Below are 24,146 nucleotides of genomic sequence, written 5' to 3'. Positions count from 1 at the left end.
TGTAGTAATAGTAGTAACGTAATAGTTGTGTACGAGTCGCTCGGCTGTCCTCAGTAAGAAAAGATAGATCTTAGCATCATATAGCCGCTGACGGAAAATGTTGAAAAATGTTTCTGAAGATCTGTGAGATATTTAACTGCTCAGGACAAACAAAGGGACTCGTGAAGAAACATCACAAAACATAAAATCTGTCGCTGATCATCCAACAACATGTGTGTAAACTTTTGAACTGGTTCATTTCTGTAAATTCAGTTATTATTATGTTTTGTGGACTAGTTCTGTTCACTTGTTATGTAAAGCAGCTTTTTCCAGGCACAACTAAATAAAAGAAAAATGCAATGACCTTTACTGGTCCTTGTATATGAAGTATATCAGATTAAACATACAGCATTAAGAAGCATTAATATACATGTTAAGAAGAGCTCTTTTGTTTATAGTTGATGCAGCCATGTTGATTTTCTGAGTGTAAATTCCAAGTTTTAGACAAACACAGCATCAATACCCTTAAGCTATAGATGTTATAGAGACATGCTTCAAGATTTAACTACACAAATCATCAGAAAGTTTACAGAGCAGCGGAAAACGAACAGTGGGCCATTAAATATTAATTATTAATAACATTATCGAGCTATGTGCATTCGCTCAGCACACTGAAGTGAAACTGAAGGAGTAACTGGGGCAGAAGTTTATAGTGTTAAAGGAAAATTTCAGGAGTAAATATCTTCAGGACAACTGCAATGTTTGAAGGTGGAATATTGTATATTGTACATTAGGTCTTGGAGAATACACCAAGAGAAACGGAACGTACTGAAAAGCATATATTCGTAATGTTGTTGTTGTTCTTTCGGCCACTCCCTATTTGGGGTCACCACAGCGGATCATTTGGTCTGCATGTTTCAATTTGGCACAGGTTTTATGCCGGATGCCCTTCCTGACGCAATGCTCCCATTTAACCCGGCTTGGGACCGGCACTGAAAGTTAACTCTTCAGTGGCTGGGTTAGCGCCCTGCTGGGGGATCGAACCCGGGCTGCCGCAACGAGAGCACGGGATCCCGCCACTGGACCACCAGGAGGCAAAAGCATATATTCGTAATAATGTGTTTTAATAATCTCAAAATCTTTTTCACTACAGACTCACTGTAATATTTATTAGTTATTGAATGAGACAGCTTGATAAGCAAGAAGCTTATAAAACTAATCAGTATTCAATAATTGAGCACTGGTCAAATATAATCTTTCTAAATGTCTAAATTGAAGAATTTCAATGTTCATGATCTGTAAATAAAAATGTATACACAGAGCCTCATAACACCTAGGTCACGAGGTGTGTTCACTAGGTAGTGTGTTCAGCCAGGGTTAAACTAACAGAGCACCTTCTGGAAGATTCTGTATATAAAAGAGAGGTTGGAAAACCCCCTGGTTGCTGCACCGTGGAATGATTAGTGGAAGGGTCAGGGCTTTCTGACTGTTATCTGGCCCTTGTCAGATGAATAGCTTGCTACGGAATCTGCCCCGAGGAGCATTATTTTATTTGTGGAGTTACGACTGTGCTCCCGAGAGATCAGACCATAAAGCGTGGTCGGAGATTCTTCATATAAATGGCCAGGCATCAAGCTTATAAATCGGACGAGACAGGGGATGATTTGGATGGAGGTGCAGGAATCCGGGAACTTGTGTTTCACATCATCAAGCCTGCAGCATAAATAACACTGATGGACAGAAAAAAAAAACATGACAGGGCATTAAAGCCTCGTAGATTCATGGATATACTCACTTGTAGGCTTGACGTACACTCTGAGCTTCAAGCAAGGCTTTCCAGCAAGGTTTGGATGTGGGGACGCTGTGGAGAAACAGAGTGACAGATACAGATTACAGCTGTAAACGACTTCGTAAACAAAACGGCTACACAGAATGAAAAATCCCCGTCTCAAAGTATACTAAAAAGCCAGAGCCATTAATACTTAGTTGATGACATTGCTTACACAAGTCTAACCAACAAGGCTCAAATCTTTACCAAACGTGCATGCGGTCAAAATCAGGCCTCAGATGTTTCTGGCCTTGAGCTATTCCAGTTCATCAGGCTAACCATCAGAACCTAGTGACTCGAGTGTAAAGAACAAATCGTCATCGCTCGTCTGGTGACCCATGTGGCTGCACGCACACATTTTATGCCTCACACACGTGCGCCATATGGCTTTGTGAAACACGCTTGTGCTCCATGGACCTCCAACGATAACATCATCAACACAGACGCATACTGAGGACCTTTTTACTCCATAATGTCTTTCTACCAAGAACTATTTTTTTAAGAATAGAAAATAAAAGACTACACACGGCTGCCTTTGCAGCTTTTATTCTGCTGGTTGTTGATCAGTTTTGAATCAAACTATAATGAACTAAATATATATATATATATATATATATATATATATATATATATATACTATAAATTAATATAAAATATAATATATATATATATACATTTATATAAATATAAATGTATATGTATATATATATACTATATAACTTTGTGAATAATTAATAATAAATAAATAATAAATAGAGTGAAATAAAAAAATAAAAGTGAGAGTGAAATCTCGAGCAGTTCAGACTGATGGCTGATCACAGCTGCTTGACGCCACTCTCGGTGCTGGATCTTATAACCTTATAACCCTGAGCTGCTCTCTCCAACTGAGCACCGGTCTTTCTGTCCCTACAAAGACAGGAATCTGACAGCTTTGACCCTGTGGCTGGTCCCCACGAGGAAACAATATATTTTTTTTAAATACAGTTTTCATAAAAAGATCCAGAAAGTTTTATTTTGGATATACTGAGGATAAGGATAGAGTCTTCTTTAGTTCTTTTCGGGATAGTGTGTGTGTGTGTATGTGTGTGTGGTGTTTTTGAAAACTGTCAGGACCAAAATGTCCTGAGTGTGTATGGAGGCCAAAAATAACTGCTAACTTTGCAGAGAGCAGGAACATCTTCCTGACAACATTAAGTGCTTTTTTTTTATATATATTTATATATATATAAAAGAAACACCATTAAAAAAAACGTGAAAGTCTAATATTTTTTGGTTTCTAGATTTAGGAAATTTTCTAGGATTAAAAAATGAGATGTTAAAATAAAGGTGATTAGAAACATACATGTATTATATTTTTATATGTTAAGATATTTGTAAATGTCACAAAAATGTGTGTGTGTGTTACACTGGAGTAACAAGGTATCAGAATGTTTAAGTGCTTCAGGTATTGTGTGTGTGTGTGTGTGTGTGTGTGTGAATGGCTATAAAATGAGATACACAGTTTGAGTTAGCGGATTATGTGTGCATGCAAATTTTTTTTTTTGCGTGAAGCCTGAATAGAAACAATAGAAATGATCACACACACACACACACACACACACACACACAAATAATGACTATGGTATAGGCAATACGAATGAATTTTACTAGTAAGAATTAATTCTAGTCTGTCCGGGCTTGTTTACGCTTTAGCTGCCGCCTTTTGCTTATAATCTTGTCACACTCTTTTCAGAGTATTTGCATACCAGACGCTGATGGAAACACCCAGTGATTAGCATTTCCTTTTGCAAACTTTTTTTTTTCTAAATATGGAAATATGGGTAATGCATAATTACAAGAGAGGCGTTATGCATCTGTGTGTGTGTGTCTGTGTGTGTGTGTGTGGAGCGCCGTGTCAGACTGCCACAGTTACCACTCGCCCTCTCAGACACTTAGAGTGGGTGCAAGTCCTGGGGTGATGGACAAGCTCTTTTGTTTGAGGATAACCAAGCTAAGCCTCCTTTCGCCCACTCCCTATTCCTCTCAGGCGGCCCTTTTCACCCCGTAACCCCAGGGGCCATGACAGCTACAATATTGGTAGTAGCCAAACAGTTCTCCGAGGGGGAAAAGCGGGAGGAGAGAACGTTGAATAGGCAGCGTAAGTGCTTCCCTGCCCAGGCTGCTGTCGGGGACAAAGGGCACACAAAGCCACTGAGCGGCAGGCGGAGGGCATTAAAACCAGTTCAGGACATGCAGAAGAATCCCCTGTGCTTGAATCCCTGAAAAATTCTGAACCTTCTGTCTTTCTTCCTTTGTTGTTCACCCTCTCTGTCTCCCGCCTCTCCTCTTTCCAGGACTGACAACATCCCGTGGAGGGGAATAAGTTCTGTGACGCCCTGCTGGTTGAGGGGGTGGACAATTTGTGCAAAACCCACTGCTTTTTCCCCCAGTCAAAATAGCTTTCTATCACTGGGAAGATAATAAGCAGTGAAATATGGAGCGGTGAGACAGACAGATTTGTCAGGTAGAAGCGGGCCTAGGCTAGAGCTCTACTGTACTATTTGCTATCCGGTGATTGGGTCTGTTATGTAAGTAGCATATTTTAATGAAATGTATCAAATGTTTTGTAAAGTTCCTTCTCAAGGGGCCAGTTTCAGCACAGCCGCAATGTACATGTCCTTGGATTTTCCCCATTTGCAGACAGCAGAGCATTTAAAGAAGCGCATTTCCAGCTTGCAAGCTTTACGGTTATTAAGGACAACAGATGGCAGTGAGCTTTCGCAAATGACCGCAGAGTCAGTGATGATAATAAATGTGCTTTTAGTCCTCAAACAAGCCATTTGTACAGTGGTGCTTTTAGGATCAAGTGTCGTGACACATAATGCGCTATTTTCACTGCCAGGCCATAAGCTGTGCATCACCTCTGTCTCTGCTTCACCAGCCAATCGGTGGCTCTCTAGATACATGGGACAGACAGCCACAAGTAAAAAGGAGCAGGGTCAAAGGAATCGTTCAATTCCAGTTAATGAGCTGTATTCATTTAAGATGAAATGCAATATTCAGTTTAGCTTTGGTTACACATGACTTTCCTCTGAAATCCTCTTAGGTTGGAGCAAAAAACACAACATGCACAAAACAGAAGAGAAAACAAAACAGAACAGAAGAAAAAAAAAAAAAAGAGTTGAAATTGCCTCATTAATGCATCGGGCATGCTGCCCTAAGCTTTTCCTTTTTGCCTTGGCCCAGCGGGAGCCCTTTTTATCAGGCCAAAGGACACCTTTCGCCTGGGCCATTAGCAAAACTGGGACAGATTCACCCTGGCAAATTCTCCCCCTTCACGAGCCCTGAGAGATTGCAGGTTGAGGATGGAGCAGGCAGAGGGGCGTACCCGCTGTGACCTTGGCACGCTGAGCACGGAGCATCTGGAGGACGAAGAATCAACAGTGAGCGGTGTCCGGTGCCACATACCCTTCAGGTTAATGGCTTTTAGCTGTTCTTGTCCAAAAAATGGTAATGACAGCAGACTCGAGGCTGCCGGAGACACAATTACTCCCATCAGGAACCTCCCCAACGGCTAAATATGATTTGGCCAATCAGCATAATTTGGAGAGCGTTCCGCTTGATGGCGTCCGTAACTGGTTTGCACCCATCTAGCCCTGTGCGGCTAAGTGCTGAGCTAATGGCGTATGTAGTGTTTGACAAATTGACATTTTCATCCAGAGGAGAGCCCTTGGAAACAAAATGGAAGAGGAGGGTCAGGCAAAATCTGACCACGTGAGGTCCACGGGGTGTGGTTGAACTCTCTGCCCTGGCTCACCTTACTAAACACAATAGTATGTGCAATGTAAATGTCTCACGTGTCAATGTGAGTGAAGGTGAAGACTGCTGGAAACAAATATAGCAATGCAAACAGTCGTTAGGGTATTAAACGCTTCAGCAATAGAGGACGGTGGCATGCAACCCAAGTAAAACTATAGAGCATAGCCTATCAAATAAAACTCCCACTGGCTGCGTGGCTCACAATTTAAACTGTCCTTCAAAAAAGAGCATCAGGCAAACATAACAAAAAGGTATATAAAAAAACAGATTTGTCATTTCTGGAATCCCCCACAAGTCTGTTTAATGTCCATGGGTCATTGGTAACACATCGTACTGTATTATTTCTCTTTAACATTTATTATAGCAGACAGCAGCTCACAAGATCTGTCACAATAACAGATACATGGATGGATCACTGAGGCACATGTTACTGATTACTCTATACCGTGAATCCCACTTTACGAAATCTGCGCACCCTGCAGACCTTCCCTTTTGCCCCCTGCACCCTGGTTCCTGAAATCTGAGAGTAGATTATTAGCCCCTGGGGTGATGGCTACACCTGGTCTGGGGCTTTGGGTGAAGAGTGTTAAGATACAACAAGCTACTCACAGATGTAGTAGTACTCGTGTCCCGGGCGGAACTCGAAGCCCAGGGAAAAGGGTGTAAAGAGCTGAAACTTCTCGGAGAACTTGAGCGGCCCACTGGGGCTCAGTGGCCGATTGCACTCCCAGCGTTTGAAGCCTCTGATGAGGTGGTTGCAGGTGATGTAGCTGTCGTAGCTAACCATGTAGAGGATGTAGCGCTCCATGCGCTCGGGCGGGAGTGGCGTCTCGTAGTGTGGACAGTAGATGTCCAGGTAGTCGTTGATGGCCACCTCCACCGTGTACTCACCATGTACGAATCTGGGAAAAATACACAAACGACAAAAAACAAACACAATTCATATTTCTGTGGCGAATAAGTAATAGCTATACAAACAAAAGGACATGGGAGACAGGTTCCAGCTGACACAAATCCATTTGCCCAGTTTAACACCCATTGCCTCTGAAGCAGACTTTGAGGAACGACAAAACGATCTCATCATGCAAGCGAAAATAGCTGATGGCATGTGTCACTTATGCGGGAGATATTCTCAGTGTGCCCTGCGATTGGATAATGGGGGCCAGCGCTGCTGAAGAGGGTCTGACTGGAATGACCAAGCAGCATGGGACAGGTAGAGATTGACAGGGGTTCACAGAGTGAGAGCGGCTTCATTAAGTGCTTTCACAAGGTCCGGCTCATGGCTGCCTCAGCTGAAATGAGTTTGCTGGCCAGGCCGATTTAGATACAAATTGAGAACCCGCATGGTGCCATACGGTGGCTAAAAGAACTGCTCCAGATTTGCTAAAGCTATAGCTCACATGACTCCACATATAGATTCAGATCTACTCTATACCTTGATGCTATTCTTAGTCTTTGGTTTGTATTACATTTAAACACCATTTTGCAGTGAGGAAAAAGTGATGAGTCAAGTTCTCTTTGGAGGAAGCATTCTTATCTCGCCTGCCTCGAGAGCTTTATGTGAATGAGACGTGACAGCCCCAATGGAGGGATCTCAAATAGCTTGTTAACAACACAGCTGACAGACTTGCTCCATACTCGATGCCGTTAGCCTAGGAGGATAGGAAAAGCCTGTCACGAAGGACTGCACTCATGCTCCAGGAACAAAAATAAAATATCAAATTGGACTTAATAAGGTAAGCAAGAATGCTGCATATTTCCACTGACAAAGATGAATCTGAGATAGCGAAAATTTGAAAATGCACAAGTGACACACACCCACAGACAAAAAAAAAGCCTCTCTACCAACTCGCTCTTTTGTCTGCTGAATGCGTAAACCCAAATCTTATAAAAACAATGGTGCCAAAACAGAGACCAGCCCGTTCTTAATGCTATAGGATTAAGTCTTTGTTTACAAGAACAGCACACTGAAAGAGGCAAAGGGCAGGATCTGGTGGCGAGGGGGTTGCAGGGGGGTTAAAGGGGCAGAGAGGGAGAAATGCCCAGACAGCAGATGACTTCAGGCCAAATATGGAATGGGTTTAGGAATATAAGGGTCAGTTACAGCAATGGAAAGTATATCGTGTGCCAGAAGTGCCCCAAACGTAACCAGCCACATTTAAGGGTTTCATGGAATTTATAGCCAAAAATGGCCCTAATGCAATCAACCATACATAATCGTCCTGTGGCGTCTTAATTTGGGCCCGTAAGTGATCCAAATGTACGTTCTCTAAGGTCCTGTGAGGTCCGTGTATTACCCCTGAGATATGATCTCATCAAAGTTGAGCTGCATCTGTGTTCTGACAAGGAGATTTGAATTAATCGGCATCATTCCACGGGCGCATGTGGACCAGATGAAAGTGGTAAGTGTGGGCCATCACTCAATTACTATCTGGGTGGGGGCTTGGAGTAAGGCTTGGTATCAAATGACCGGTAATCTGGGTGTGGAATTACTGTCGGAGGGCTGTAGAGAACCAAACTCCAGCTGCCTTCTTTAAATGTCTCTCTCTCCCTTATCGCTGCTACCCAGAGATCAATCCTTCTCTCCTTTTCAGTGTGCATTTCTTTCTTTTCTTTTTTTTTTTTATTTCTTCCCCCCTCCAATTCCCTTCAACATGTCACTTTTTTTTCTCCTCCATCTCTGGCACTCTTGAAACCCACACGATCACTGACGGCTTGCTTGCCAGGCATCCTGCACTGTGCACTGGCATCAGGGTGGAGGGAAGAAAAAAAAAAAATAGAAAAGTCTAAATAAAATATAAGAACCTGTCTCTAATGTCCAGCACTTTTAGAAAAGAACACTTTATATCACTTCTGCAGAGAGAGCTCATGCTATTACTTTAGCCTCTGTGTTCAAAAGAATATTTTTGTAAGCACTAGCACAGGGGTGATACTCTGGTCTCTCTTTTATCCGCTCAGGCTTTCTTTTTGTATGGGAAAGTGCTTGGTTTACAGCGTGATTACTTCTTGTGGCGGGGGCTTAAGACAAAGAAGCAAAAGGAAAAAAAAAACTTTCTGGAACATTCTGGAAGATCTTGATATAACTCTGTGGTAAAAATGTAATCATCTCGCCATAAAAAACATGTGTTATGAGTGCACTAATAGCTAACACATATCATTATGGCAAGTTGTGAGCGTCTAACATTTGTCTTTGGGATTCCTAATATGCATTATGTCTGAGTAAATCAATGGCAATGCCTTCTCCTGGCAATAAAGGCACTGGAGGCTGCCAAATGCGTTGACATTCACAAAGTCTGAGCGATTCCTTCTGATCGAGATGTGTGGCAGAGTAAAAAAGAAAAAGAAAATGACGACCTTGCGAATAATGCCTGGTTGATGGTGGAGGAGCTGAGAGGGAAGGACAGTGATATGACAAATGAAAATATCAATAAAAGAGCTCAGTGCGTTAAGAAAGAGCTATCGAACACATATACGCCAGCTGTATTTGGTAAACTCGTCACACCGTTGCCCTCTTATTCTGATTCGGGATCAGTTTCTCCCAACAATTTCCTCAATTCTCAGCCATTAGGACACAAACACCCACTAATATGATGTTTGCTTCCCATCTTCAGGGTATCAGCTTCCCCAAAGAGCAATCGATAGCTACACTATCAACAACCCCAATCCTCACTCCTCAATCTTACAGAGAGACAGAGATGAAAACACGAGATAGCATGAGATAAAATCTGTCATATCGTCTGATGATATAAAGAAGACTATGTGGTGGTTGAGGAAAGTAATTATCTACACCCATCTGCGGCCAGGAGCCAAGGAAGCAAAATTGGCTGTGATCTCTTGGTGGGAGAAATGGACTTACTCCCTCCACTTTCAATCACAGTGACACAAGCCAATCGTGGGCATCTGTGAGGGCATGTGCTGTCTTCCGTGTGTTACATAGCAAGTGCAGAACTTCTAAAGAGCTTCATGTTAAGTAGTCTTTATTTGTCACATTTACATTACTGCACATTAAAATTCCTTCTTTGCAAAAAATCCTTGTAAGTTTGGGGTCAGAGCACAAGGTCAGCCATGATGCAGCACCTCTGGAGCAGGGAGGGTTAAGGACATTAACCCTGTTAAGGAGCTCAACGTTTGGTAGCTTGGTACATTTGGCAGCTTGGTAGTGCCGAGGCTGGAACGCTGATCTTCCAATCAACAACCAAGAGCCTTAACCAATTGAGTAGACCCTGTCTCAAGTAGGAAGCATTACCCTTCAACCTTCCTGGTTGGGTAGCTGTTTTGTGTTGGGGTGCAAACTGGCAAGTGATCAAATTTGGGAAATGGGGTAAATAAAATAAAAAAAAAGAATCTACATCATAGTTTCTAAATACCATATAATCCAACTCCTGCAAACTCTCAACAGCCTGCTCTTCTGTCAATGAGGAACACATGGTGATGATTGATCAATTAGACTTTCAAACTAAACTCCCGGCGCTGACTTTGAAGTTCCACAAGAGTTTTGTGTGCCAGTTGGTCACCAAATACCCATCAGACATTAATTCATCACGCAGAACTGTTTGTGTTTGGCGTGTTTAAAAGAAGAATGGAGATCCTCGCTGTGAACTTTTCAACCAGGGCCATTCTCCCAGGGGTCTGAAGTGGCCTGATTTACCGATGCGTCAGAGCCTGCTCCATCTCTGCTCGGCTTTATGACTTCCTTTGGTAAACGTTTGCCTGTAACCGGGCCCCGCTTTCAAAGTCTCCAGCAGGAAGCATCTGCACCACAAGAGGTCAAGAACCAAACAAGTAGATCTGATAAGACAGAACCTACAATTTATTACACTATTTGATGTTTTCTATCAGGGAGCCAAAGAGTCATTAAAGCCATTAGAGGTCAAAAAAATCAGGCCTGAAGACGTCTGTGCTCTGGTTAAGTGATACGAGAGCATTCTGTGGCTGCTGGACTCCGATAAGGCACACCTCATGAACGAATGTAATGCGCTGGAACGGTCTGACAAACAAGATCTACATATTACACAGGAACATGTGGGGCAGCTGGAGTGATTCTCAGATAGGAATGTGAAAGTGAGGAAGAGTTCCTTTCTGTGACCACCTAGGCTGTCCTCGGTAAAATTCGCTCCAGCTGTTTGTTAGTCCATGCCACATGCTTTACAACAAATTACAGAGCAAAGAGAGCAAGCGAGAGAAAATGAGAGAGAGAGGTATTGGAGTGCAACAAGGCAAATATTCACTTCCTCTCTGGTGTGTGCTGCACTCTGGGATCTTCCATTCATCATGCCTGCAGCCTGGATTCGCTCCCAGTGCAAACACTATAGAACAGAAATGTGACAAGCACTGCCGGTTGACGCAGAAGTGCAAATCTGTTTATATCATGCGGATTGCGCTCTACGATACGGCAGTGGAGACTTTCTCCTTTTTTGTTGACTCACAACCAAGGCAAACAGAATTGTGGAATTTATTCGACAATTAACCGATGACCCGGACAAGTTTGTTCAACACAAACACAGCGGGCTAATAACACAATCTTTTCACACGTCAGGACTAATTTCGCTTCTAGCTCTGCGCTGTTATGTTTAAAATCTCATCTAAGGCAAACAACACAGATCCTGGAGTCTACAGTGCTTTGGTGTGTTAGTGTTTGGATTTTTTATTTTTTTTTGACAGTGTTTGATGGGGAGAAGGGGGTTTGTGTGCAGGTCAGTTTAGTCACAGAGGTCTGCAGCAACACATGACAACTGTGCTGGTGTTTATAATAGACTGACTAGAACAATTCTGCAGATGACGTGTGTGTGTGTGTGTGTGTGTGTGTGTGTGTGTGTGTGTGTGTGTGTGTGTACACGTTTCAGAATGGTCCTTTGTGCTAGCAGGCCCTGGTCTGGAAGCCATTTCCAAGCGCAACAGCTTGGACCTCGACTGCCGTCCGCCTCTTCCCATGTGGATCGTGTTTATTGTTCTTCGTGTCATGCAGACGCCGACCCCACACACCCCCACCCCCCTTCAGCACCTCCCCGCAATCTAAGCCTGTTATTCCAGCTCAGTTTGAGCAATTTTCCTATCGCTGCATTTATGCAAACTTAACCCCTAGTGAACGCTCAGCGCTTGCTTACGAGAAAAGGAAAAACAACAACACACACACTCATACAGACAGAGAGAAAACAAACAAATGTAAAAAAAAAAAGAAAAGAAAAAGAAGGCAGCCTCGAGAGACAAAAAGGCCTGTGCTTTATTAATTATTTAATTAATTTTTTTTTTGACGATTAAAGGCATTAGATGCATTTCACATTTTCCAGTGCATCATCATGAGTCTTGTCTTGGGTTTTATTCCAAGTACATGTGTGAGCAGGATTCAGGAGGGCTGCAGTAATTAGCCTGGTAGCTCATGCATTGGCACACTCAGCAGTAGCGTGTGTCCCAATCGCAGTGGAGCCAGTGGGCTAATAGAATACCCTCCTTACAGGGCAGATGCACTCCCCTGCTTAATTACATTTTATATTTTGCTCTGTTCTCCTCCAGTTAAAACTCAACGAGTCCTCATACATACCGAACTACATAATCTGCTTTCTGTGAAGGACAGAAATTTGCTGTTGTTTCCTTAATGCCAGAAATCCAACCCTGAAACCTGCTGCGCGTAATGTCTACAAAAATTATCGAGCACATTATTTATAATAATTATTTCGATTATATTACTGATTTTCTATTTTATATGACTGAATTTGCAAAAGAAACTCTAAAATAAAAAATCTACAACAATAAGCCAACCTAAAATGGAATTCCAATTTTAATAGAATTAAACATTTAGCAGTTTTGATGGTGCGATTGTACAGGCAATGTTTCTACCCTACATGAATTTGAGCATTTTCAAATGCACGAGCCTGTTGCGAAGGCAGGCTGCATTTCCGTCTCGTATTCCACAGCCCCGCAAACAAGGGAGGAATAATTACACTCCTTCTGACTAGGGAAACTATTTATCTTCCCTAAATCCCACACAACAACCGCAGCGGCCGCCCTGCACAGCACAAAGCAGGCAGAAAAAAGCCGAGCACATCTGCAACGGTTTGTGCATCTGAAAAACCCAGCAATGGTCTCTGGGTAACTGGGTACGGGGTGGGCTGGGCTGATTGGAAATGCACAAACTCAGAGACAAACCTACCTTAAGAACGCATGCACATGGACGCTCCGGTCCAACCTGGAAGCCCTCGGGCCAAACACAGGTGATCCTGCGCTAGGTATCATTTAAACAACTTTAATCCACGCCTCTCCTGAGCATCAGCGTGCTCTTCTTTACCTCCCTGGCATCATCGAACAGCTTTTAGGGTTGAGACTAACTAAGAGAGAAAGGGAGAGGCGGTTTCAAATCAAACATGGCGCTACCCCAAGCAAATGCTGATGCTTATTGGCAGAGCCGTGATAAATTATAGTCCTGCTCTTTCAGGGTAGAGACGCTGCTGGCTGACTTCCTCTGGCCTCCTGTGAACCCTAATGAGTAGATGCTTATTAACAACAGCAGCCGCTATTAAACAGCGTTTAGCAGACGCGAAACCGACTGTGCAAACCATGTGCTTGCCAGCAGTTTGTTAGGGGCTGGAGCGAAGCTGCAGGATTTCCTTTATAACAGATTAGAAGTGTATGAGCTGTTCAGGTTTTTTACTGAGCGCCACGCTATTAGCCGTCGTCGTACTTCTCAAGGAGTCAAACATGTGATAACCGGTGAAAATGCAGACCGCAAACACGGCTGAAATGATTTTTAATGGCCAGCAAGCAGGCAATTAAGATTAAAAAGATGCAGACGGAATATCATGTTGCAATTATGGTGCTATAAATTCATTCACTCGTATTCACTCAGTGCCGTGTCCTGCTCAGGGCTGAGGTGGAGCCGCCGCTGCAATTAGGATTACAACAGCAGGGTTGTTGTTTTTTTTTTTCTTCCAACAACGGCACTGTATAAATCTAGATTATAAAATGGCACAGCGTGGTGAGGTAGAGCTGCTATATCATACTCCAAAGGCATCATGATGAAAAATACAAACAGAAATACAAAAAAAATAATTCTAATTCATTTTGCTGAGTGTGGGAAAATCTAATCATGCAGTTACAACAGAATCGGGAAAACAGAACAATAAATAGGAGTTTAGCTTGGATTTTTCTGGACTTTTCCACATAATACTGAATACTGTTAATGCAGTTCTGCCATCAAAACCCTTTCATATATATATATATATATATAACTATTTTTGTAACTATTTTTATTCATTTTTTTCATTTTATTTATTCTGTTTTTCTCTTCTGCTTGTCTTTATGACAGTTATTTCACTACATGAACTGTGTGTCTGTGTGTTTGACAAATACTGTACAATTTTTTTTACCTAATATATTCCTTCATTATGATTTTAATCGATTAATGAAATCCATGTCTAACTTTTTAAGTTAACATCCAGGAGAAAAGTCCCTGTTATCACTTACGCTAAAGCAGCTATAACCAGGGGTTTCTTTATCAGCGTTCTTCTCTATTTTATTTCCTTTCTCTTAAAGTTAATTGGAACGAAAAACCTGAGACGCAATAAACATCTAACAGAAATCTACAGATCCATTTTTTTCTTTTTTGTATTTGTCTTACAGTATGATTAGCTATTAAAATAAGTGATAGAGATCTATCCGAATTCCAGTCGATGCTACTTTCATAGTAGAAAACCAGTCAAGCGGTTAGTTGGCTGACCAATCTGTCTGGGTGTTAATTTAAGAGTTAACATCAGTCTGAATTTCAGGAATTTAAATCATTTATGTTTCTTGCTGTATAATCAATAATATTTCTTTCGATTTTCTCCTGCGCTGACTGACAGCATGACGTTTGATTAATCGCATGCTTGCAGAGTTTCTTTTCCTTTCTTACTTTTCCAAAAACATACTCAGCATTCTGAAAGCATTTGAATCAGGAGCAGGGAGTTTCGCCTTCTTTACTTCGGCCATATGCAGTCACGAACTTTACAAAGTGGGGGATTTTCATGGCATGTTACCAGATTAAGTTGATTAGAGAAAGAAAAAGAAGCCTCTTTATATAGGCTGTCCTCTAGAGGGCTTGTGAGATGTGTAATATGCGGCCATGCGCTCGTTGCAGTGATGAGATTATATGCTGTTTGTTTCATCACAGGCTCAGTAAACACCTGTCTCAGACAAAACACTCACAACAAACAAGAGCGCAGCGAGGAATGCTTCTGCATGCTTATAGATGGGGCATATGAGTGCTCATGAATTCACATGTGCACACACACACACAAATTCTCTCTCTCTCTCTCATACACACACACACACAAAGCAACACATACACAAACCTGCACAAACTCTCTCTCACACACCCCCCTACACACACAAGCCGACACACACAAAATTTTTTTCTCTCTCTCTCTCTCTCTCACACACACACAAACTCTCCTACTTGCACACACACTCTTACTCATGCACACACACACACACATACACAAACTCTCTCTCTCTTACTCATGCATACACACACACACACACACACACACAAACACACATTTCAACCTGATGCAGGTATCGACATAAACATACAAAGTAGCTCAAGGAACGGACACAAAACCTCCCTGTTCTCAGCTCAGGTTTCCAGCTTTGTGTGCGAGAAAAGGTACACGAGTGTGTGTGTGTGTGTGCGCACAGAGGGGGACAGGCTCCAAGCTGAAAATGATAATGATGCCATGCACTCTAGAGCTAAGTGTATCACCCGGCCTGCTCTCCGCTGCCTGCCTTCTTTGTCTTTTTTAACACCATTAGCAAAGTGCAGGCTAATAGAGTTAGAGCTTGGGCTCAGTCCGCAGGAGAGGGATTGGGTGACTCGCTCTGCTTGAGAGCCCATCTACTCGACTCCTCTCATCTTGCTCTGCGAGGCCTTTTAAAGGGCCTTGATGTATTCTTTTATTTCCCTCTCCGAGCACTGGGCCCATTTCACGGCCATTGTTCTGCTCGGTCAAACAGCCCGCATCAGACCCTGCTGAATCAGATGGCTTACGCAAGTCTCATTTTGAAAGCTGTTTGAGAAACATTTGAAATGGATACTACGCTCTATGTGCACGGAAAATGACAAGAAAACAGTAGTAATCACAGCAGCAGTTAGTGACCATGCATTTTGGTGGTGGAGCAGGACATTACTAACAACAGAACAACAACTAGATTTGAGCCTTGACAACACCAGCATAAGAGCTAGCTTTAGGGACTTTTAGATACACCATTATTCCACAGTGTTTGATGCAGCAGGTGTGTTTCTCATCAATATACACCGTATACACAGAAGCACTTATATCATTAACCAGGGTTACAAGGTTTCAGCAAAATTCCAAGCCAAACGACGTCTCAAACCACAAAAAGACTTGAAACTAGCCCAAAAAAAAACTGAGTACTGGAAAAAACTGAAGACATTTTTTCTTTTTCTTCTTCTCAGACTTCATGTGGGGAAACAAGGTCACTGTGGTGCAGATACATTGCTAATGTATGCACATTATCCACTCCGTAATCCCACTTTCCCGATCCAAATCTTTTCAATTTATCACATTGAATATGTTTCAAGGTATGATAGATTCCTTTGAATATATCTGCAGAAAATCCAAGCATTTATTTGTTTATTTGTAAACTAGCCTAATATAGAACAAAAACAGCGATTCTGGCAACCCTGTGATTAACTGTTGCTCCTCCCCCAAGCAAATGATTCCAGTCCCAATGGGCCTCCATTAGCACTTGTTGCAGTGTCCATTTTTGACCACTGTGTGCTTTACAGAGCTAAACAGGGCAGTAATCAGAGTTAATAGGGTCATTTCCCCTCATCCTAAAATGTGAAATTGAACTTGTATCTTTCAAAGAGCAAAATTTCTTTTCATACAAGTAAGTTGCTCTCTTGAAAGAAGTAATTATTATTTAAATTGTATAAAAAATGTATAGAGTTGTTAGTGAAGACTTTACAAAGATTTATTGAATGGCTCTGCCCCATCTGCCCCATGGACAAGTTGGCACTAGGTAATTACACCAAGTACAGGTCAGCATCTTGTATCTTGAACAGTGGATTATATGCACACGACAGACTTGCTAGGTAATATGGCTCGCAGGAGTGTGCCGATCAGCTAGCGTTGTGTTTCAAGCGGTAGCCTAAAGTGGCTTGTATGCAGTGTGCTGATTTATGCAGTGATACACCACCAACTCCTCCTCCTCCTTCTCAAGCAGCAGCTATTGATTAAATATATATTTGACATTAGTGGGGGAGCTTCTGCATCATTAGTCATCATTTTCTTAGCCCATGTTCACACTACAAATACCCCCCCAACTATACCCCTACCAATCGCATCACCTTCTGACAAATTGCAATCTTTATCAATGGGGGCGCCATTAGTATGGGAGGAAGGAAAGATCCTTGTAAGACTGTTTGGTGGAGGATGTCTCCTGCAATATATACTTAAACCTGCATGTACATACTTGAGTTTAAAGTAAGTTTAAAATGTAAAGATTCTTACAGATATGGCACGATGCGAAGGAAATCCGAGAGCTACTCTTTTATCTCTTAGGTAACTGTAGCTTATATATCATTCTTCTGGATCAGTGTACAAGGTGGTCTAATGGAAGTAGCTGTACTACTTGCGTTCCACGTGGGCATGCAGGCACATCGAGAGATAAGATAAAAGTGAGACAGGGTAGCTGAAGGAAAGCAGACGGGAAAATCCTCTAGAAGGAAGTCTTGGTCCAAGGATTTCTTCTTGTACATCATCTGTATTAATGAACTACACCTTTCCACCGTAGGTAAGTGTGTGGTGGGACGGTCTGGAGGCTCAGGTGAAGAACGGGCTACACCGCCTGCAACCTGAGCCATGTAATGACAAGACCTAGGACAATGCAAGCAGTGTAGTCACTGTTCAGCTCCCAGGCAGGGCTCCCAGATGTGAGATAAAAGATACAAGCCGAGAGACAAAGTTATCTATGGTCAGCATCGGCCGGCAAGGGCGGGGGAAACCCAAGCCTATTGTGGAGACTGGGATCGCTGTATGTGAAATGCCCACAGGGGCAGCAGACAGTGGCAGAGGAGCACAGCCCCTTGGGCAGACAAGTCCACAACACAGGTAACCTAAGCCTCCAGTGCCGCCCATTTCCCATGATCCACCCCAAAATCCATCTCCTCCACCGCCACCGAAGAACTCATCAGGTATCTCTGTTTAAATGCTCTCCTGAACTGATGAGATGACAGATTTTGCTAAGAGACACGTCTGTTGTCACATACCTCGTCTTCCTCTGTCGTCTCCCTTTCAGACTCTGGTCAGATTTCTGTTGTATTAGCAGTATTGTTCTTGCTCTGAGCTGAGACATTGATCTGGACTGATTTTTCCACCTTTATTTATGGTCACACTGCAGATGGAGCCTTTTTAGGCAAATCAAAGTATGAGTAAAAATACGGTTTAAGGAAAAAGAACAAGTGCATTTTGAACGTGTTTGATTGCCTTCTTCTCGACCTTGCATGTGTCCTCTGAGCCAGTCAGGTTCAAGAGAGAAAAAATTAAATCAATTAGCAGTCAATGACCACAGATTTCTTGCAACCACTCATATGAAACAATCTTGACAGAATAAGTCAGGGAGTGGATGTGTGAAGGGCTTTTGGTGACACACTGCTGTCAGAGTTCATCCTCCGAGTGAATCAAAGTTCCTGAGGAACAAAGAAGGGGCTCGCCATCAGTACCAGACAGTACAGCAAAGTGGCTCTGCCAGGTACAGTGCTACCAGCAAACCTTATTTATTCTGCCTTGACCTGAATGACAGGAGAATATGGTGCTGCCTGTTCAGATGGTAAGAAGGATCATGTTCTCCTGCCTGGGTGTGGATGCTTTGTTTTGCATTCTGTCGGATCTAGCATTTCTAAGGCTAGTCTTGTCACTCAGTGGCCCGCAAACACACCTGTAAAAGGTGCAGTGCTTTACATTTTTCTGACTTGTGACACCTGACTAGGGGGGTTATGGTTTTCAAGCCAAAAACACTTTCATTGTATCACACTCAATCAGACAAGCCAGTTGTAGAAATTAAATATGAATACAATCAAAATTAGTAGGCATTTATGTGGTGTTGGGCTCTGTTTGGCCCAAATGGTCCATTTTATGAATGGACAACAACAAGACCGAGCGAACCAAACTTTTTTCTGGGTTGCCAACCTTGGCAATTCTATTATATCATTTGATTATTTATATAAGCTAGTAGAACCCTCTAAAACCTGTGCTTGAGTAAGTTTAAATAGTACTGAGTAGGGTATAGTACATTATCATCAGTTTGGTCAACAACTGGGCACAAGCTTTCTAAACCTTAGTCTATATTGGGAATAAACATTTTCATTTAAAAATTATGCATGGACTGAGGTCGTGGAGTTGGTAGTCTTCAGAAGATCAAGTATGCCAGATTACCGTCAGCACTCTCAGTATGGAAACCCAAGTACAAAAAGTGGCATCTGATTACACCTGACCCCTGTTGAACTTGTCTCGGCAGATCCTCACATGCTGCCGTGATGCACGTTGCCTGTACTCCAAATGTGACACCATTACTTGCCTATGGCCATGCACATTCAGTTTTCCATGTCTCATTAAACTTGACCCTTCGGCTTCAGGCTCCTACAAAGAGTAAATTAATTTGTGACTAATTTGGCAGGAATGTTCATTTGTACATTGGCGTGCTCAGTATTGCTGATGAAAGACTGCTTCATTCACATGTATACTGCAGATATAAGTTAATGTGGTGGCCTGGAGCCATCACTGAGGAGTCTGGAATTAACCCTCCCTTTTCGTTTTTCCCTATAAACCATACAAGAAGAACGGAATCCATCACTAGGCCAGACGGGCAACTAGCTCTTAGATCGATGCAGGTTGTGACCCCTGGCCCATGCAGTATGTGGAACAGAGTTGCTGAGTGGCAGCTGTGACTAGCCCATCGATCTGGGCAACCTGATTGGGGAGCGGAAGGAAGCAAATGAAAAAAAAAAGGAAGAAGGGGGGTTGCTTTCACTCCGTTAATCAAGGAGAGGCAAGGGCATCGGCAGGCCGGCCTCTGGGGCCATATTGCTTTGTTCCCCAGCTGGCTGTTTATTAGGCCATGCTGAAAACTCCCTGAGCTCACTCTTCTCCTTCTTCGCTGCGGCCCACAACAAGTTAATCACAATGGTTAAAATCCTAATACTGTGCTGTAACAGATCTCACGAGTGCATTCGTCCACAGCTTGGGGATCTGCCCTGACCTCAATTTTACAAATGAGCACAGCTATGCAGCTCTCTGAGAGAGAAGTCATTAGGTCACAGCCTGGTTTTTGATCATCTGTATCACTGCATGCAATCAGGCGTGAAAATGAAAAGGTTGCCGTTGTTGTGCTATCATCCTTAGACACTGTGATTCAGGCCCGCCCTCACTTGGCCGGCACCTCGTAAACATAAAAGTTTGGGACTAGCTGGCCATCGTAACTAGCAGCAGCAGGGCTGAAATGTGCGCTAATTGAGCCAATGGTGTCCAAGCCCTCCATCTGTCCACCTTCTCATCTCGAAGGAAACGTCATTCTGAGCTCAGTGCAAGCTGTTCTTGGCTAAAGGAATGAAGATGACTGCTGATGGTGAGCTTTCAAAAAAGAACGGGGGAGAGCACAGACGCAGCACTGATTTCGTCTTCTAATGCAGAACTATATTTGTTCGAATCAAGATATTAATGGATTTCTCTAGTGGAAAGCCGAAACCAGCATGCGACTGATATTAACTTGATATGATTGCTTGGAATCAATCCAGAAGTTTCTGGTAACTTATACTTACACCCATCATTGCACAATCATTGTGCATACACATACTAATAAACACCACAGCTGTGATGAATGAACCAAATGAAGTGTTTCCTCCTCTGATCCAAGTCACTGATCATTACACGGCTTGCTGTTGCTGTGACACGGTAATTCACTTGTGAACAACTCAATCTGTCACAGCATGGATTTCGTTTAGGAAGAATAACAAACCCAAGAGGTTTATACTGTTTATTATATAGCAACACCACTTTTATCCCTATAGCCCGTTCCTTTGACTTAAAGTTATAAAGGACGGGGTTGGAAAGGAGTCAGCGTGTACTCTTGTTACTGGAACTGTAGTTTTTGAGTATAAATTTAATTAAACTTCGAAAATAAATGTTAATTGTTTTAAGATATAAATACTCATCGTGGTTACATTTATTTTTGATTGCTGTTACAAAGTAAAAAAATAAATAAATTATGCATTTACTCCCAGAAAACCGTAAACCGATTAACAAGCTATATGTCCAGTGTGTCATTTTGAAATGCAATTAAATAAAGCAGATGCCTTCTGAAAATCTACTTTCCAGATGCCGAATGCTTAGACTGCAGATTCATGAGTACAAAAGCAGAATACTTTATTTTCTAAAGTAATTACGCACATAGTTTTTTCACCAGACTCTGGTCTCCTGAACACTCACCAGGGTAATTTTCTTGATCACTACAGTAAGTTTATCGCACTAGCATTACTTTTACTTGAGTCAGAGGTTTCTGTATTCTTACCACAATTGGGTATCAAATCTGGCGAAAAAGTTTAACTCATGGTGTCTGAAAAGTTTTAGCCATAAATAATGGAAATCCCAATGCAGAGGAATGGCAGAGTGTATCCAATTCCTACTAACGCGCCTTCCCAAAAAACCCCGCCTAACCGTTGTCCTTGACTCCCAGTGGCCGTTAAGCCAACTGGCGGCCTAATTAAGCATGCCGTGGTGAGCCATCAGCACGCGGTGAGAGCCGGATGGCCACCGTTGCTCCTTCCAAGAAAATGTCTCAATCTGCCCTGCAGGAAGGCACTTTCCGAAATGCATGAAAAATGCCAGTGCACCAGGAAGACGTGTGGTTGGAAAGCACACGTTGAATAACTACTTTTTTTGTGCAAAATGTGCGTAATAAAGACTTGATTATCACACACTCCCACATGTGCATAACTTAGCACTAGAGGCAGCAGCCTCCGTCTCGGATCTCCTGTTTTGTGAGTCTGTTTTCAAGCAGGATCAAGAAAGAGAGACTGACATCAGATAATTAACAATTCGGATAAATTAGTTCTTAAACAGGTGGACTCCTTGAATTCTTGATTTCATGCTTTAAAAACATGCTTGAGACTCATAGTGTTGGGAGACTTAAGTGGACTGTTAGGCTCGATCCCCTGCAATAAACGTCTCTTTAGTGCTGCTGAACAGCGAGAGGACGCCCCCACGATGTCTAAGAAGAACACCAATGACATAGTTGTTCCTAACTGCTGGCACACACCTCTCCAGCGGCTCAGCGGGTGGGAAGTAGGGGAGAAAAAAAAATACCATTCGCGCAGGAAGACACTCATTTCTGAAACAAGGCTGCTTTTTTCCTCTCCATGTGAACCTCAACCCCTGAGAAGATCTGGAAATAGGCTCCTGCTCAGGGGAAATAGCGACCAGCTCAGTGCTAGCCCAATTTTAGCTCAATAAATATGACCCACAGGAAAGAAAGAGAAGGAAAAAAGGATAGAAAACACAGAGTTTGGATTTAAGGATGTAACTGATACGATGTGCAGTCTTGGTACAAGGCTGATATCAGCAGAAAATGTAAATTTAGTTTTAATTTGTTGCACTGTGATGTTTCTTTCTTTTTTTTCCTCCTTCTTCTAAATAACCGTCATGGCCTGGCTACTCATCAAGGGTGGACTCCTGGCTTGCAGCCACTGCTCTCAGGATAGATTCCAGCTCTGGCTTGACCAGTATAAAGTGGTTACTGATGATAATCACTATGGATAGTCTGGTGAAGTGCTTCAAATAATAATAATAAAAAATCTCAGTATTAAAAAAATTTATTGTGCCAACTGCACTAGAAACGATTCCTCCATGTAAGCGGCGTGATGACATCAGTTCAGGGTTCACTTATGTCCCGAATCTCCAGCGTGTCCCTGTGCTTTGAGTTCCGTCAGGCCGCCATTCAAGGACATGCACCTGGCACTGCCAAGGACTTTAAACTCAATCGCCGCTTTATTGGAGGCTGCTGAGAGACGTCATGAGACGATGATCTGATAGGGAATCGGGTACAGCTGAGAGACTGCTGACCCACCAAAAGCTTCATCCTTCCACCTGCGGCTCTGATTCATGGCTGTGTGTGTGTGTGTGTGGGGGGGGGGGTGGAAAAAAAATCTCTGGACAAGAAATCTCTTTTATGAGCAGCTTTTCAATGAGGTTTTGATGGTGCTGAATTATGCCGATGATAAAATGCGTTTGTGTTTGTGATATAGGACATTAATCAGGAATATTGACAAAGCCTTTTCTAATTAGCTGTAGCTCATGACTAATAGTGAAATGTTGCAAAATAGTGGAAATGATTTTGACAGAAGAAAAAAACAAAAAAACCCTCTTAGAATTTGGTCTGTGGAATAATTTATCACATGGCTCTCTGTGAACTTGCCTACCGTCATCCCAAACAAACATACGGAGATAATTGCCCTTAATATTAAACCTATAGAAGCAGGAGGAGTGTGAGATCATGTATATTACTGCTAAATGTTATCTGGACCATTTAAATCAAAACTGATGTATAAATGTGTGGCTTATAATTATAAATGATAAAAACCTAAGAAAGAAATTCATAAACAATGATTCATGTCATAAGGCTGTAATGTGTTTAAAAGATATTCTAAAACTATATACTCTGAATATTGTTTAATTACTGAAAATAGAAAAAATCTCAGTCATTTATTTCTCTGCACAGATAATTAAATAATCTTTGTATTCAGTGATCAGTGTGCGATCCATTTGTGAGGAAAAAAGTCAGAGGAAAGAAAAAGCCTGAGATATACACCATGATGTGTTGAATGCAACTACATATTTTTTTTAAAAGCAAAACCGGATGCAGGCTTTTCTGCTTGCTGATGTCGTGATGTAAAGCAGCTTCTAAAGCAAAACACCTGAATAATGCAGTCGAGGTGTTGGTGGTGGACAATATTTTTTTTTTCCTTTTAGAGCTTGCAAATAAAGTAGGTGGAAATTAAAGATGCAGGGAAGCAGGAGAGAACAAACGTGTGTGTGTGTGTGTGTGTGTGGTATCAGTGCTACAATGTGCTTTTTGGCAGGAAAGGTGGTTTTAAGCGTGCTTCTAATGAGACCCAGATCAAAGAAAAGCACAGAAGGGAGATTAGACATGAGAATTGTATCGATTTTTAATCGACTCGCGTCAAGCCAGGGGAAAGCCGGCTGGCCGGAGTATGAAATCAGCCTGTGCTGTCAATCACGACCGGAGAGACCGGGAGGCGGTCGAGGGACGGTGAATCGTCCAAGGCTGCGACAAAATACAAAAATGTGGAACATCTTGTAAATCCTGTTTTGTGGAACAAAGGTCTCCAGGCAGCAACAGCCACCTGCGTTCTTCTCCTCGCCGGCGTTGGCCGGCCGCAGCCGTGCAGCTGAATGAAACAGGAATGCGAGATGTGCGGCGGAAGGAGGAGCCTGTGATTCTCTGCTGGTGTCTTTCAGGAGCAGGCCAAACA

General features: G+C 42.5%; 1 protein-coding gene across 2 annotated transcripts in view; it reads right to left on the bottom strand.

The window, feature by feature from the left end:
• Positions 1 to 24,146, bottom strand: part of LOC131360780 (ephrin-A2-like) — a 118,972-nt gene that overhangs the window by 5,258 nt on the left and 89,568 nt on the right. For both annotated transcript variants that reach the window (XM_058401507.1, XM_058401506.1), the window contains exons 2-3: positions 6,215 to 6,507; positions 1,775 to 1,840 (exon numbers count right to left, since the gene is read on the bottom strand). In XM_058401507.1, coding sequence (XP_058257490.1) covers positions 1,775 to 1,840; positions 6,215 to 6,507 — 359 coding nt within the window. The remainder of the gene's footprint in view (positions 1 to 1,774; positions 1,841 to 6,214; positions 6,508 to 24,146) is intronic.

This window comes from Hemibagrus wyckioides, linkage group LG10, assembly GCF_019097595.1.
Source record: "Hemibagrus wyckioides isolate EC202008001 linkage group LG10, SWU_Hwy_1.0, whole genome shotgun sequence".
NCBI lineage: Eukaryota > Metazoa > Chordata > Actinopteri > Siluriformes > Bagridae > Hemibagrus > Hemibagrus wyckioides.
The sequence above is the reverse complement of the archived record's forward strand: the minus strand, read 5'-3'. Positions and strand labels throughout refer to the sequence as shown.